This window comes from Pan paniscus, chromosome 17 (genome assembly GCF_029289425.2).
Source record: "Pan paniscus chromosome 17, NHGRI_mPanPan1-v2.0_pri, whole genome shotgun sequence".
Taxonomy (NCBI): Eukaryota; Metazoa; Chordata; class Mammalia; order Primates; family Hominidae; genus Pan; species Pan paniscus.
Genome location: NC_073266.2, coordinates 49554245 through 49571030, shown reverse-complemented (window position 1 = coordinate 49571030; position 16786 = coordinate 49554245). Strand labels below are relative to the sequence as shown.

Below are 16786 nucleotides of genomic sequence, written 5' to 3'. Positions count from 1 at the left end.
CTAGGAAGAAATTACTAATTTCTATCATTAATTTTGTTAATACAGTTGAAGAAGGAATAATGCAAAAAATAACTGTTGGAAAACTGAACTACAAATATTGGTAGATTTATAGGTTAGTTTCCTACACTTAAAGATTAAAAATTTGCAAGAAAACAGTGATAGCAAGACCTTGATAATCTGGATCTCACAATATCAGAAAAAGTCACACATGAGCTGGGCCAAAGTTTTCAAAAATTTTTAAAGGATTTTAAACTGTATAATAGAAAATGAGTAATATTTTACTAATGTATTTACTCAGTCCACAAATTGAATATTGTCCTAGAGAATAGAGATTCCTTGGTAATAAAGGTCTCTGGCTTCCTGGAGCTTATATCTAGTGGAGGAGAGAAAGAGTATGTAAAAAAAAAAATGTTTAAGCAGGATGAATGCAATAGGGAGGAAATTAGAAAGAGAGATGTGAACAAGGGCACAGGGATGACGGAGTACATGAGATGGAGTGATCAGGACAGTCCTCTCTGAAGGGATGATATTTAAGGGGAAATAGGGATCGCAAGACAGAGCCAGCATTGAAAGGGGTCCTGGGAAGATGGTTTCAGGCAGAGGGAACATTAGTTGTTCTGGTTCTGAGGTGGGAGTATGCCTGGGATGTTTTGAATATGTGTTGAGACCAGTAGCCTGATGAGTCTAAGAGAGAACATGGATGAGATAAGAGGAGAGGAAAAGAGAGAGAGGGGAGGACAGAAGCGGGAGCTAAGGCATGCTAGGCTTAGATGGCTGGGGCTAAATCCGGAGATGATTCTAAACCCATAGGCAACTGTGGAAGAGTTTCAAGCCAGGAGGTGAAATGAAGTCACTGCCTGTTTGAAAAATGACTTTGCTGTGAGAGATAAGGACAAGTAACAAGGTGGAAAAGATTATAGGGGAACAATATCTGAAATAGAAAGACAAATTAGGAGGCTAATGGAAAAGGCCAGGCAAGAGATGATGGGGCCTGAATTAGAGTGATGGAGAAAAGTGGATGATTTGCAGTGTATGTTAGAGCTAGAAATGATAGAACTTGCTGACGGGCTGGATGGGGAGTGAAGGAGAGAGGAGAAGCAAAGGTGACGCTCGAGGTTTTTATGTGTTCAGTTGAGTAGAGTCAGGTTGTGAGGATGACTTTATGAAGAGAGGAGAGTGGGGAGGAACAGTTTGGGGGGAAGGTCACAGTTCACCTGATCAGAGGACACCTTAGGTTTGAGATGTCTTGTAGACATTCAAGTGGAGCTGGCAAATTAGTGCTTGGATAGACCAGTCAGGAGCTCAGGGAAAGGAGAGGACCAGAGATATGCCTTTGGATTCATTGGCATGGAGATGACATTTGAATCCCTGGACCAAGGTGAGATCAAGAGAGAGCACAGATAGAAGAGTAGGCTCAGGACTAAGCCTGGGACACTGCAGCTGTGTTTCCTGAGGGTGGGAGGACTATGAGGGATGTTGGTGCTTATGATATAGGAAGTAAGGGAGTGACTTAGGACTGTGTTGGAAGGAAGAGCAGAATTTTACAGGAAAAGATCTACTGGGTAATTTCTAGGCCACATGGTGTATATATTTTAAACTATGCTAGCTCTTCTCAAATTGCCTTCTTTCTTTTTTTCAAATTTATACACTCTCCAGTATAATAACATGTTCTAAACACATTCCTAGACAAGCATCCTAGTTTCTCTCTATCATCACCAAAAGGGATAGTAAGTAGTAAGTTTCTTAATATTTTTCAATCTAGGGGGCAATAAACTATATCTTGTCTTTTGAAAAATAGTGCTTATTTCCATGCTGTGAGAGAACACTGAAAAAAACAGTGCTTTCATGATAGTGAACTTTTTAGTCCCCCTAATCTACCTGCAAGGTTCTTGTGTTTATCTGCGTGGCATGATGACTTAGATGAGAATCAGCACTCTTTATGAATAGGTTTGGGAGGGTCTTAACTTGGCAACATTATTTTTAGCTAAGGCCAGGGTAGAAGTCACAAAATCTATTTATTGGGGTAAAAAGCCTGATTCATTGAAGATGTTTACAAATTCAGTTTAATTTTGCCTCCACTAGATTGAATCTGTGAGGTCCTATTTTAAAATCAAATGTCATATTGCTCCAATAATGAAAATCAATCAAATCAATAAGACTAAGACATATGTAATGAGTTATGGTGGCTTGAACCACACAGAAATCTGAGTAATGAAAGATGAAGACACAATTATATGCATTTCTTTGAGTATAATATATTCATTGAATAAATGTGTCACCATGATTCTGCACCCTTAGAGATAGTTAGGCTTAACAAAATTCATGCTGTCTAATCTTTCTCATTTACTCTGAATTTGGCTTGCAGTGGTTAATGGAAGATTCTTCCTTATACTGTTTCAACTCACCCTATCAAGTCTGATGTCACCCTCAAAAAGATCCAGTCCCAAACCTAAGAGTAAAGATAAAAATTCATGTTAGCAAATTGGATTCAAACTCTCTACTTAAGAGATTATGTAAAAAAAATCCACAAACCTTCATTGATATCAAATATGTCCTGGTCCATTCCGCCATCTACATCTTTGATTAAAACAACAACAACAAAAAATTGAACATTATGTTTATAAAAGGAGAAAACCTTTATCATTTATATAATCAGAACTAAGCAAGTTTCTTTTGGCCTCAGGTAAGTGACTACTAGATTCAGACTCAACATACATTGATTGATTGATTGATTGATTGATTGAGAATCTCCTATGAGCCAGGTTGGGCTCTAAAGAGCTTTTATGTATGTATTCTGTCCTATCGACATTCCTTGAATGTCAAATGACTTCGGGAATAAGAAATTGGTTGCTCTATATATTATTAAGCATAATTTGAAAGACTAGAAGACTAGATTAAATAGGAAACAAATGATTAAATTTGGTCAAACTAGCCCAATCTACTCATACATGTATATCACTTGCTAGTAGTATACCTTGGAACTCTCAAGCAAAATTCTTAAGTTAAACTTGAATTACTATTTTAAGTTGCAAAGGTGTATCTAATATGGCCAAATCTCCGAGTATGCAAGTGAATACTGAGTAGACTGTTATTATTAGGTCCATCTGATTTGACACAAAATAACAAAAACAATAATAGCAAGCATTTATGGGATGTCTATGTGTCAGTCACTGTGCTTGGCCTTTCCTATACCATCTATTTCTTTGCTGGGCATATGAACCCTGGAACATGGACAATAAAATGTCCCTCCATAAATCAAAAGAATCCAGTATTAGATCAAAGTTCAATGCAATTATGCATCAATTATGCATATGTAATTATGTATGATGTTTAGCATTAAATATGTCCTAGGTTCTCTATAACCTAGAACAAAACTCAAAATAAACTCACCAAAGTTTTCTGGAGTTGGCTGGGAAATAAACACATAAACAAAACATATTATTATAATGCCCAGGAATGGTCTTCTTGGATTCAGTTTATATCTAACCATTTGTTGTTTGTTTGTTTTGTCATTAATATTATGGATTACTTCCTGACATGTATTTAGGATGGCTAAATTGAAGTTTAAGATGACTTTTTGACCAAAGGGTCTTCTCATTTCATATGGAAAATGAAACTGCCTGTTAAATCAATTTGAAGGTGAAGGAAACAAGAAACCAACTTCAAAAATTGGGGGGAGGAAAGGCAGAACATAAGACTCTAGCTCTCAAATAAGTGCTCACTTTACATACGATTTTCTAAAGCATTCATGGAGCAATGTTTGAAAAACCAAATAATTTATTCTCAATGTTGAAATAATACTGTAATTTATAACAATTCTTTAAAAAGAAATGTTATTCAAGACTCATTGATCAAGTTATTTTGCATTCATGTTTCTCCCAGAATAATTCTGCCTTCAAAGACAATACAAATATTTAAGAAAAACAATGGGTACATTTTGTGATTAATTTTTTTTCTGAAAATAGATTCTCCACAAATGGTCAATGAAACTCAGACTACATGTCCAAAGGAAAAAAAAAAAAACAACTAAGTAAACCTGAGAAATGTCTTAGTGTGATTGAATTAAAAAGCTCATAGGACTGTCTGGGTTATGTTACCGGTTCTACTAACTAAGGGTAATTCAGTTCACCTTCCAGGTACTCAGACTATCCATAAGATATGGTCAGTACCTGCTTTGCATGGGTATTGTGAGGGTTACAGTATATAATGTGAAAGAAGGCTCATTGTAAGCTATAATAAATTGTCACAAAAGTGTAAAGTACAATTTTATTCAAATACAGCTTACATATCTAAATACTAGAATCATTTGGAGCGTTTAACAAAATGTGGGAATGAACTGGATGGATGGTTACCATCATTTTTGACATTAACAAGTGCTTTGCATGTTTCACACTATAACCACACACAGGCATACACTCATAGAGGAATGCCAGTGCACCTACAGAATAAAATTATCAAGGATTTATTCCTAATTACACTTTAACATGTATTCATCTGTATCTCTTGTATGCAATGTTCTAGTTCCTATTCATAGAATATCACCCCAATATAATAATTGTTATTTTAAAATAACAACTGAAGGTTTTCCACTAGCCATTTGAAACTTCATTTAAAACCTTGGGTTGGTTTGTGATACAAACTACCTGATAGAAAAGATTAGTCCAAACTGTAGAAGGATTAGTCTAAACTGATGAAGAAGCATAAGAGAAATACCACGTTATAAAACTTTGTAAGTACTGACGGTGCCTGTGACACTCATTCATGTATCAAGTTACTGTGCAGCAATCTGCATTTCATTCAGCAGTAAAAATGGAATGATTTTCAAAATACACATTTATAATCTCATCAAAAGAAAACTTGTTACACAATGATGAAACTGAAAGGAAAACATAACTTTATATCAATGTCTCTACTCTGGTGTGGCTATTTGTCACTCCCTACACACTGCCCACCCCTAATCTCCAAGAAGAAACACTCATTTGAGATCAACATTTCAAGATGTAAAAAAAAACAAACAAAAAAAAAAACACTTGTTCTTTAACAATCAATATCAACTGCCCCAAAATTTTTAAATTATCTTCTATATACTGTTTCCTTACCAAGCCAGAAATCACGAGAAGAGCATCCAAGAACAGAAACCAAGACAGATTCCATAAATCCATGTTGTAGCTTCCAGTTGAAAGTAGCTAACTATGACATTCAGGGTTGAATTGACTTCTTTAAAGGCAAACATTATAATTTATAGCCTTTGATCTCAATGATCCATATTGCAGGTCAGCTTGATGCTGTAATAATACCTCCAATCAGGGGATGAAAGTCCAGTATTTTTAACACAGCTCTGTGGAGTTGGTTTGTTGGCTTTTTTTTTTCCCTGTGTCAACAATTAAGTGCCTGGCTGAGACTTCTTAATGAATACATTCTCTAATGTATGTGTACTGGTCCCTAAGACTAGTAAACACCACTTAAGCAAAAAATATATATATCAAATTAATTTTTAATCTTGATCTTATGAAACTCCTCCTCTCATATAGCCCCATGCTGCTTTAATATATCCAGTTATGTCCACTGCTTTTTATCATTCACTCATTTAATAAAAATTATTGAGTGCCTATAATTTATTGGGTTATAAAATCCATTAATGTGCTAGAAATCAGGCACACCGGTTATTCACATATAAAGTAGTAAGATAGCAATGTATCTCATCCCTAAAAATTCCCATCAAGCAAACACTGGTGGGACATGGGTCATAAAAGTAGGAATGGTCACTGATTTTCTAATAAAATAATGTTCCCAATCCATCTCTTAATTCTTTCTCACTTTTTCCTTCTTTTCTTGGGATAATTTCTCTTTAAAAACAACCTGTTCTCTCAGTTCCCATGGCTTCATATTCAACTTACTTAAGATGCAGGATAATATTTTTTGAATACTAATTTTTGGCCATGGTGGCTCACACGTGTAATCCCAGCAGTTTGGGAGGTCAAGGTGGGTGGACCACCTGAGGTCGGGAGTTCGAGCCCAACCTGGCCAACACAGTGAAACCCCATCTCTACTAGAAATACAAAAATTAGCCAGGTGTGGTGGTGCATGTCTGTAATCCCAGCTACTTGGGAGGCTGAGGCAGGAGAATTACTTGAACCTGGGAGGCAGAGGTTGCGGTGAGCCGAGATCACACCACTGCTCTCCAACCTGGGCAACAGAATGACACTCCATCTCAAAAAAAAAACAAAAAAAAACCCAAAAAAACCTAACTTTTTTCTAGTTTCCCCTTCCCCTCTCCAGCTTAGCCTTCACCCCATTTTGTGCTAATAGGAAGACTATCAAGAGACATGTAGCATAGACAAGGAGTTTGAGAGGTTGCTTCTTGAGTACAAGCCAGCACTTCCCACCCTATGAGGGTAGGATGAGAATGAAATGGGAAAACTGAAAACTGTAGTTATAGTCAGTTCTTCACTTGATCCCTGAGATCCCCTAGATATATTATAGGATCCAAAATCAAATGGTCCTGTTTCTTGGCTAGAGCTACAAGGAAGCAAAGGGACTCTACAGAAGAAGGCACATCTTAGGAAGAGGAGAATAACTCCTGGGGCCAAGGGAAGCACAGAAGTATCAGAAAAAGCTGTCATGCCTGAAGAGCCATGTGGATAGGAATAAGGATGTCTCCATTGCAGGCTGCACAGAATCACAAATAAGGACCAGACAGAGGGACTGATATTTTAGAGGATGCCTATGAGGATAGATGACCTCAGGGATCATAAGGGACCTTCCCAATGCATTGGGACTGTTAATTAAGGTTAGGCACAAGCCTAAAAGTAAAATGTGAATCCTGAATTAGCCACAATTAAATTTTTGACATCTATGTGAATGGGAACCTAAAATATCAATTATTATAACAGACCAATGGAACAGAGTAGAGAACCCAGAGAAACCAGATGCCAAGAACTTACACTGGGGAAAGGACAATCTCTTAATAAATGGCGCTGAGAAACTGGATATCCATATACGGAAGAATAAAAATAGATCTCTGTCTTTCATCATATACAAAAATCAACCCAAAATGGATTAAAGATTTAAATGTGGCTGGGCACGGTGGCTCACACCTGGAATCCCAGCACTTTGGGAGGCCGAGGCAAGCGGATCACAAGGTCAGGAGTTCGCAACCAGCCTGGCCAACACGGTGAAACCCTGTCTCTACTACAAATACAAAAATAAGCTGGGCATGGTGGTGCACACCTGTAATCCCAGCTACTCTGGAGGCCGAGGCTGGAGAATTGCTGGAATCCAGGAGGCGGAGGTTGCAGTGAGCTGAGATCGCACCACTGCACTCCAGCCTGGGTGGCAGAGAAAGACTCTGTCTCAAAAAAAAAAAAAAAAACCCAACAAAGAAACAAACAAACAAACAAAGATTTAAATGTAGGACCTGAAACTATAAAACTACTCAAGGAAAACATTGTAGAAATGCTCTAGGATATTGGTCTGGGCAAAGATTTTTGGGGGGTAAGACCTCAAAGATACAAGCAACCAAAGCAAAAACAGACAAATGGGATTACATTAAGCTAAAAAGCTTCTACACAACAAAGGAAACACTCAACAAAGTGAGGAAACAACTCACAGAGTGGGAGAAAATGTTTGCAAACTATCCATCTGACAAGGGATTAATAACCAGGGTATATAAAGAACTAAAACAACTCAATACCAAAAAAAACAAATAATCTGATTTTAAAATGAGCAAAAGACCTGAACAGATATTTCTCAAAAAAGACAAACAAATTGCCAATAGCTATATGAAGAAATGCTCAGCACCACTAATCATCGGGGAAATGCAGATCAAAACCACAATAAGATATCATCTTACCTGAGTTAGAATGGCTATTATAAAAGAAAAAAAACGAAAGATAACAAATTCTGGAAAGGTTGTGGAGAAACAGGAAGACTTGTACACTGTGAAAATGTAAAGTAGTAGAGATATTATGGAAAACAGTATAGAGGTTCCTCAAAAAACTAAAAATAGGACTCCCATATGATCCAGCAATTCCATTGCTGAGGATATATCCAAAAGAAGGGAAATCAGTAAATTGAAGAGATACCTGCACTCACACGTTTATTGCAGCACTATTTGTAATACCCAGGATATAGAATCAACCTAAGTATTTGTCAACATATAAATGGATAAAGCACATGTGGTCTGTATACACAATAGAATATTACTCAGCCATAAAAAAGAAATCTGACACTTTCAGCAACATGAATGGAACTGGAGGTCATTATAAGTGAAATAATCCAGGCACAGAAAAACAAATATCGAATGTTCTTACTCATATCTGGAAGCTAAAAAAAAATTTATCTCATGGAGGTAGAAAGTAGATTGGTAGTTACCAGAGGCTAGGAAGGGAAGGGAAGGGAGGAGGAGATGAAAAGAAGTTGGTTAAGGGGTACAAAAGTATAGTTAGATAAAATAAATGATTTAGTATTTGATAGTACAGTAGGTAAATTATAGCTAACACTTTATTATATATTTTTAAATAGCAAGAAAAGATTACTTGAAATGTTCCCAACACAAAGAAAAGATAAATGTTTGAGTTGATGGATACCCTAATCACCCTAATTTGATTATTATACATTGTATATAGGTATCAGATCATCATATGTACTCCCAAAATATAAACAATTATATATCAATAAAAATTTTAAAAGAAAAAGAAAAAAAGTATGATTATAGAAAAATAAAGACAGTCTGGGTACAATGGCTTAAGTCTGTAATCTCAGCACTTTGGGAGGCCAAGGTGGGGCAGATCACCTGAGGTCAGGAGTTCAAGACCAACCTGGCCAACATGGTGAAACCCCGTCTCTATTAAAAATACAAAAATTAGCTGGGAGTGGTGGTGGGCACCTGTAATCCCACTACTTGGGAGGCTGAGGCAGGAGAATTGCTTGAACCCGGGAGGCAGGGATTGCAGTGAGCTGAGATCACACCATTGTACTCGAGACTGGGCGAAAAGAGTGAAACTCTGTCTCAAAAAAAAAAAAAAAGAAAAGAAAAGGAAAGACATTTATTAAGCACAGCTGTTTCTATGAGCCAAGATTTGTAACTGAAACACCTGAGTGAATTCTCTGTGTTGCTACAAGCAGTTCATATTTGAAGTTAGGAAAAGTGGAAGCAGGAAGAACAGGAAGCAATCATTCCCAGGATGTTGGAGTCTGTTTTGAACCCTAATTACAGGACATGGGCAGAGCCTCACTAGGAATCTCATGGAAGTCATTGAGGCATGGCTGAAATCCAATTTCCAAAAAATGTATTTTGCCTACAATAAATAGATATCTTTTACAGTTTGTTCTTTTCTAAGGTTGTCAATGAAGCTCTACTGCAGAAGCTACACTTGGCTGGTCTAACATACCTCCAGCTTTCATCACTTGTATCCTGCCCCTAGAAAGCCTTTACAAGCTTCATCATGGCATTAGGAATCTGATCTCAGGAACCTTTCTGCCTTTGGTCATTGGTCCACCTCTGGTGTTCATTTTTCCCCAGGCAATATCATCAACAGGAAACCCAATGCTGAGATGATAGGATTTATATACTGTTCTGAGATCCCCTGGCACCATCAGGAAAGCATATTTCTCTTAGGAATGTGATTCTTAAAAAGTTTTTGTAAGTTATGTCATAAGTTTCCCAATACTAGCTCTTTATGAAATCTTACAAACATTTGCCTAACAGATTAGAAAGTTATGTATTTATTTGAATTTCAATTAAATTAAATGGGTTTAGGAAAAAGAAGAAAATGAAGATAGAGTAATTACAGAAGTCCCTGCGAAGCTGAGAACACAAATTCAATTGGAACTCAGCCAACTAAGGGGTGGAAGGGCTCATAAGACATCTTCCTAAGACATCTGCATTGCCTGGTATTGGACAGACTAAATCACATATTTCACACAGATCTTCCAAGTCACTCCCCCAAATTACCATCTTTTACCCCATTTTTCAAAATTGTAGTATGTTACTATATTAGTCAAGGTTTACCAAAGAAACAGAACCAATAGGATGTGTATATAGATAGATTGGATTGGCTCACATGATTGTGGAGGCTGGCAAGTCCAAAATCTGCAGGGTAGGCCAGCAGGCTAAAGACCCAGGCAGGAGTTGATGTTGCAGCTACAGTACCATGGCAGTTCGCTTCTTCTTCCTCTAAAGACCTAGAGGAAGAAAATGAAACTCTTCTCTCTCTTAAGGCTTTCAACTGATTGGGTGAGCCCCACCCACATCTGGATGGAGTAATCTAAACGTTAATTTCATCATTAGAAAAAAAATACCTTCGCAATTATGTTTAGACTGGTGTTTGACCAAACATCTGGGTAGCATAACCTAACTTAGTTGACACATAAAATTAACCATCACGGTTACTTTTTTTGCTTCTTTTCTTGTGTTTCCCAAGGATGGGATTGTGTGTACCCAACACTAACATGGTTTAAAAAGCCATTCATGGGATTTCCAGTTTCCAGTCTGGCATGTAAGAAGTCACCACTCTGCCCTAACAATAAGTGAAAATATGAACAAGCTGAAAAATAATCAATTCTTCTTAGATTTATAAAAGTTAGGTTAGAGGACAAAATGCTGTTGCTAAAGTGGGAGAGACCAACAGGTGAATACCCAGAATCACAACAGAGCAGAATCTGCCGCAAGGAACCATCACTGGGTTAAGGAAACCTGAACTGTAACTGACAAGTTCCTGGAGGGTCAATGTGGACAAATCTGAGTGATAAAAACTCCAGGGGGACCTGTCATGGGGAAGGGGTGGAGGGTATGCTTTTCCAAGTTTTACCTCCAGGAGCCTCATCAAGTCTTCACAGTGAACATCAGAGAAAAATTCCCTCATGATTACATCAAAGGCAGGGGAAAGAAACTATTCTGAAAACCATAAAAGCACTATGTTCTTCTGCTTTAGGTTCTGATAAAACCTGCTGGAACTCACCTGACGGAAGGAAAACACCCAATTCTATCTGACTCTGCCCTTCCGTGTGGAGGAACTACCCAACTCCAGTCCACTCTAGCCATCCTGCCCCACCTATGGGGGTGAGGTGGGGAGGTCTGAGAAGCACATGTGGAGTTCACAGTCCAGAGGCACAGGCTTACTGAAACACTGAGATCTAATCATAAGAGTATAGAATGCTTCCCTTCCTCCCACGCCTTACCAACACATTAATAAAGACCTAGTTACAGCAATTCCTTTTACCTGGTACATTTTGTTCAGCTATCAAGAAAAAAATGCAAGGCATACTAAAAAGCACAAACACAGTTTGAAGAGACTGAGCAAGCAATGGAACAAGACTCAGATATGGCAGATATGTTGGAATTATCAGACCAGAAATTTAAAACAACTATGATTAATATGCTAAGGGCTCTAACAAATAAAGTAGACAGCATGCAAGAGGACATGGGTAATATAAGCAGAGAGATGGAAATTCTAACAAAGACCCAAAAAGAAATGCTAGAAATAAAAAACACTAACAGAAATGAAGAATCCCTTTCATAGATTTATTAGTAGACTGGACACAGCTGAAAGGAATCTCACAACTGGAGGATATCTCAATAGAAACCTCCAAAACTGAAAAGCAGAGAGAGAAAAAAAAAGACTGAGGGAAAAAATCCAAAACAGAATATCCAAGAACTGTGGGCCAACTGCAAAAGATGCAACATACACATAATGAGAATACCAGAGGAGAAGAAAAAGAGAAATGAACAGAAGAAATATGTGAATCAATGACTCAGAATTTCCCCCAAGTTAGTGTCAAACACCGTAACACAGATCCAGGAAGCTCAGAGAATACCAAGCAGAATAAATGCCAAAAATCTATACCCAAACATATCATTTTCAAACAACATAAAATCAAAGATAATGAAAAAAATCCTGAAAGAAGACAGAGGAAAAAGAATATCTTACCTATATAGAAACAAAGATAAGAATTACATTAGAATTCTCAGAAATTATGCAAGCAGGAAGAGAGTGAAGAAATATTTAAAGTGTTCAGAAAGAGAGAGAGAGAAAAAAAAAAACTAGCCAAGAATTCTTTACCTTAGGAAATTATCCTTCAAAAGTGAAGGAGAAATAAAGCCTTTTTTGAACAAACAAAACTTGGTGAAATTTTTTGCCACTACACCTGCTTTGCAAGAAATGTTAAAAGAAGTTCTTTAGAGAGGAAGAAAATTATATAGATCAGAAACTTAGATCTACATAAAGAAAGGAACAGCATGGGAGAAGGGATAAATGAAAGTAAGATAAAACCTTTTATTATACATATTTTTAATTGATCTAACAGATAACAGTTTGCTCAAAAATGGTATAGCAATGTATTTGATTATGTATGCACATATATATGCTTATGTATGTTTATATATAAGTGAAACGAATAACAGCAATGATATAAGGATCAGAAGGAGGAACTGGGATTATTTTGTTATTATAAGGTGCTCACACTGCCCATGAAGTCATATAGTCTCATTTATTTATTTATTTATTTATTTTTTGAGACAGAGTCTCGCTCTGTCGCCCAGGCTGGAGTGCAGTGGCGCGATCTCAGCTCACTGCAAGCTCCGCCTCCCGGGTTCACGCCATTCTCCTGCCTCAGCCTCCCGAGTAGCTGGGACTACAGGCGCCCGCCACCACGACTGGCTAATTTTTTGTATTTTTAGTAGAGACAGGGTTTCACCGTGTAAGCCAGGATGGTCTTGATCTCCTGACCTCATGATCCACCAGCCTCGGCCTCCCAAAGTGCTGGGATTACAGGCGTGAGCCATCGCTCCCGGCCATATAGTCTCATTTAAAAGCAGACTTAGATTAGTTGTAAATGTATATTGCACACTGTAGGATGCCAATAAAAAAAGTTTAAAAGGCAGTATAACTGATATGCTAAGAAATGAGAGAAGATCCAATCATATAAAATGCTCAACAAAAACCACAAAAGGCAGAAAAGAGTGAAAGACAAAAATAGGAACACAGAAAAGGGCAACAAACAGAAAACAGTAACAAATATGGTAGATATTAATCCATATATAAAATAATCACTTAAAACATCAATGGCCTAAATGCACCAATTAAAAAACACAGATTGTCACAGTAGATCAAAAAACAAGACCCACCTATACATTGTCTATTAGAAATCACCTTTTTTTTTCTTGAGACAGGTTCTTGTTCTGTGGCCCAGTCTGAAGTGCAGTGGCACTATCACGGCTCACTGCAGCCTCAAACTTTTGGGCTCAAGCGATCCTCTTGCCTCGGCCACCCAAGTAGCTGGGATTACAGGCATGCGCCACCACACCCAGCTAATTTTTTTTTTTTATTTTTTGTAGAGACAGGGTCTCACTATGTTGCCTAGGCTGGTCTCCAACTCCTGGGTTCACGCAATCCCCACCCTCAGCCTTGTGAAGTGCTGGGATTACAGGTATGAGATACTGCATCTGGCCAAGAAACCCACTTTAAATATAAAGACACAAAAAGATTAAAAGCAAAGGGATGAAGCATGTCAAACCCAACTATGTATAAAAAGAACTATACACCACAAACAAGTGGGATTCATCCCAGATATGCAAGGCTGGTTCAACATTAAAAAAAAAAAAACTCTTGAAACTTAACAATAAGAAAACAGCCAATTAAAATATGAGCCAAAGACCTTAACAGATACCTCACCAAAGAAGATATACAGGTGGTGAAGGAGCATATAAAAAGATGCCCTGCATCATATGTCATCTAGGAAATTAAAATCAAAACAATGATGAGATACCATTACAAATGATGAGATACATTTGGCCATTAGAATGGCCAAAATCCAAAACACTGACAACACCAAATGCTGGTGAGGATGTGGAGCAACAAGCACTCTCACTTATTGCTGGTAGGAAAGCAAAATGGTACAGCCACTTTGGAAGACAGTTTGGCAGTTTTTTACCAAACTAAACATAGCCTTATTATGCTCTGGTTTCTTGTCAGAGCATATACATCTTTCACCTCTTAAATATATCCTTACCGTATCATCCAGCATTTGTGTTCCTTGGTATTTACCCAAAGGAATTGGAAACTTATGGCCACACAAAAACCTGCACATGAATGTTTATAGCAGCTTTATTCCTAATTGCCAAAACTTGGAAGTGACCAATATGTACTTCAGTAGGTGAGTGGATAAATAAACTGTGTTACCTCCAGACAATGGAATGTTATTCTGCCCTAAAAAGTAACGAGCTAGCAGGCTATGAAAAGCCATGGAGGAAACTGAAGTGTATGTTACTGAGTGAAAGAAGCCAATCTGAAAAGACTATGCACTGTGTGATTCCAACTATGGCATTCTGGAAAGGGCTCAATTAAGAAAACAGTGACAAGTTCAGTGATTGCCAAGGGACAGAGAACAGGAAGGGATGAGTAGGCAGAGCATAAAGCATTTTTAAAAGAGTGAAGCTATTCTGTGCATTACAGTTGTGGATTCATGTCAGTATACATTTGTCAAAATAAAACATACAGCACCAACACTGAACCCTAATGTAAATTATGAACTCTGGGTGAGAACAATGTGTCAATGTAGGTTCATTAGTTGTAACAAATGTACCACGCTTGTTGGGGATGTTGATGTGGGGAAGCCATGCATGTGTGGGGGGAAGGATATATGAGATATTTCTGTACCCTCCAGCCAACTTTGCCATGAACCTAAAATAAGTAGTCTCTAAAAAATAAAGTCCAAGAAAAAAAAATTAATCCAATAAATAAAAACCATTCAATATTTTAACAAAAACACGTAAGCTGAGAGTATCAGGTGTACATGTTATAGGCCCTGATACAGGATCACCAAGATTCAATTAATCAAGTTTAACCACTAGCAGGTGGCATCTTCTGTGCACCCAACACTGTGCATCATCTTGCTTCTCCTCTACTGCATTGACTTTTTGTTTTGTTTTACAGTGTGTGCCTTCTGAGAAAACTACTAGAATAACAAACATTTTCCAAAGGATGTAAATGACACTACCTGCAGTGCAACAACAGAAAGAGGCCAAAAAGTAAACAGGGTCACACACTTACTACAAGACTACACTGTTGCCGTGGAGACTCCACTACAATGTGTTCCTGAAGTAGGAGGGGGTCCATGGCATTGTTTAAGCATTCGCTGTACCTCGCAGTAGAAAACATCCTGCACAAAAGCAAAAAAAAAAACTTGTCACACACCCATGGGTAGATGGGTGGATGGAGAGCACATCTCCTGTGCTCAAGTTGACTTCAAAGAGAAATGTAGTTGAAAAAGCTGAAATAGCCTTTTAGGTAATTGTGGCTGTTCTGCTTAAGTACTACACCCAAACTCAACAAGCTGTAGTTTCTTAAACCACATCAGTGAACTTTTCATATTCTGTTATTTTTAAGTCCATTTCATATGCTGTTATATTCAAATCTATTGGTCTATCTTACATTTGAATGGATCCTTTACCTATGCATGATTTTCTAACATCATTCATCTTTTAGAAAATCTAGGCTCACTGAGTTATGCAGATCTTACAAATGTTGACACATTTAGTTATACTTTATCAGATAAATCACTTTGTTAATATCACCACCAATTTCATCAGAAAACTTTAGACGTATCTGGGAAACTGTCAAGTTCATAGTAGCAGATACAAGCTTTCCAAAATTCCAACTTTCTCTTGAAAGCTTAATTTTTTTCATTGCCAATAAATACCATCAATTGATTTTCTTGATGTTTTAGGCTCACTCCATTCACTTTCTTTTCTTTCCTTTTTTTCTTTTTTTTTTTTTTTTGAGATGGAGTCTCCCTCTGTTGCCCAGCCTGGAGTGCAGTGGTGTGATCTCGGTTCACTGCAACCTCCGCCTCCCAGGTTCAAGCGATTCTCCTGCCTCAGCCTCCTGAGTAGCTGGGATTACAGGTGTGTGCCACCATGCCCGGCTAATCTTTGTACTTTTAGTAGGGACAGGGTTTCACCATGTTGGTCAGGCTGGTCTCAAACTCCCGACCTTGTGATCCGCCCGCCTCAGCCTCCCAAAGTGTTGGGATTACAGGCATAAGCCACTGCACCCGGCCTCCATTCACTTTCAAGTACATTTCTGACAAATGCCTGATAACCAAAGTTTGTCTGTCAGTTGTTCTTCGAGTAAATATAGTGTGCCATGAAAAAGGCATCTTTTCCACAACTCAATCACACAAATGCTTTTCTTCCAAATGTGTACTTTACATTTTGTCATGCAGAATATTAAAAAGATGTGTACTCAAGGGTCTAGATTTAATAAAATTAATTTTTATAGCATCATCTGGACATTTTAAAGTGAGACTTTTGTTATTATTGTTTTTACTGTAAGTGCACAGTGATGAAAAATACAATGACTACCATTATCACTGCTTTTGCACCAAGGTACAGTTGTCAACGTAGTTTTTTTTTTTAAGACAAAAAGAGTCAGTATTATTGTAAAAATAGTTTTGACCTGTGGACTCTGAGAGAGTCTCAAGGACACTCAAGAGTCTATGGACCACAACTTGAAACTGTTGCCTCATGGTGATGGGAAGATAGAGCTGCACTAAAAAAGACTGGGGTTTGAACCCTTAGCTGAGAAGTTCAGCTTTGCATTAGCTAACTTTTTTTCTTCTGTATAGATGGGGTCTCCCTATATTGCCCAAGCTGGTCTTGAACTCCTGTGCTCAAGCAATCCTCCCACCTCGGCCTCCCAAAGTGCTGGGATTATAGGCCTAAGCCACTGTGCCCAGCCTCAACTTTCTTATGTATAAAATAGAAGTAATAAAAGGACAGGATTAG

At 37.8% G+C, this 16786-nt stretch overlaps 1 protein-coding gene across 1 annotated transcript in view; it reads right to left on the bottom strand.

Annotated features, from left to right (window-relative positions):
* MEP1B (meprin A subunit beta) overlaps positions 1 to 16197 on the bottom strand; it is a 50704-nt gene extending 34507 nt beyond the window's left edge. The window contains exons 1-4 of the mRNA XM_003830251.4: positions 5100 to 16197; positions 3391 to 3409; positions 2533 to 2577; positions 2406 to 2449 (exon numbers count right to left, since the gene is read on the bottom strand). Coding sequence (XP_003830299.1) covers positions 2406 to 2449; positions 2533 to 2577; positions 3391 to 3409; positions 5100 to 5162 — 171 coding nt within the window. The 5' untranslated portion in view covers positions 5163 to 16197. The remainder of the gene's footprint in view (positions 1 to 2405; positions 2450 to 2532; positions 2578 to 3390; positions 3410 to 5099) is intronic.
* Between the last annotated feature and the right edge of the window lie 589 nt (positions 16198 to 16786).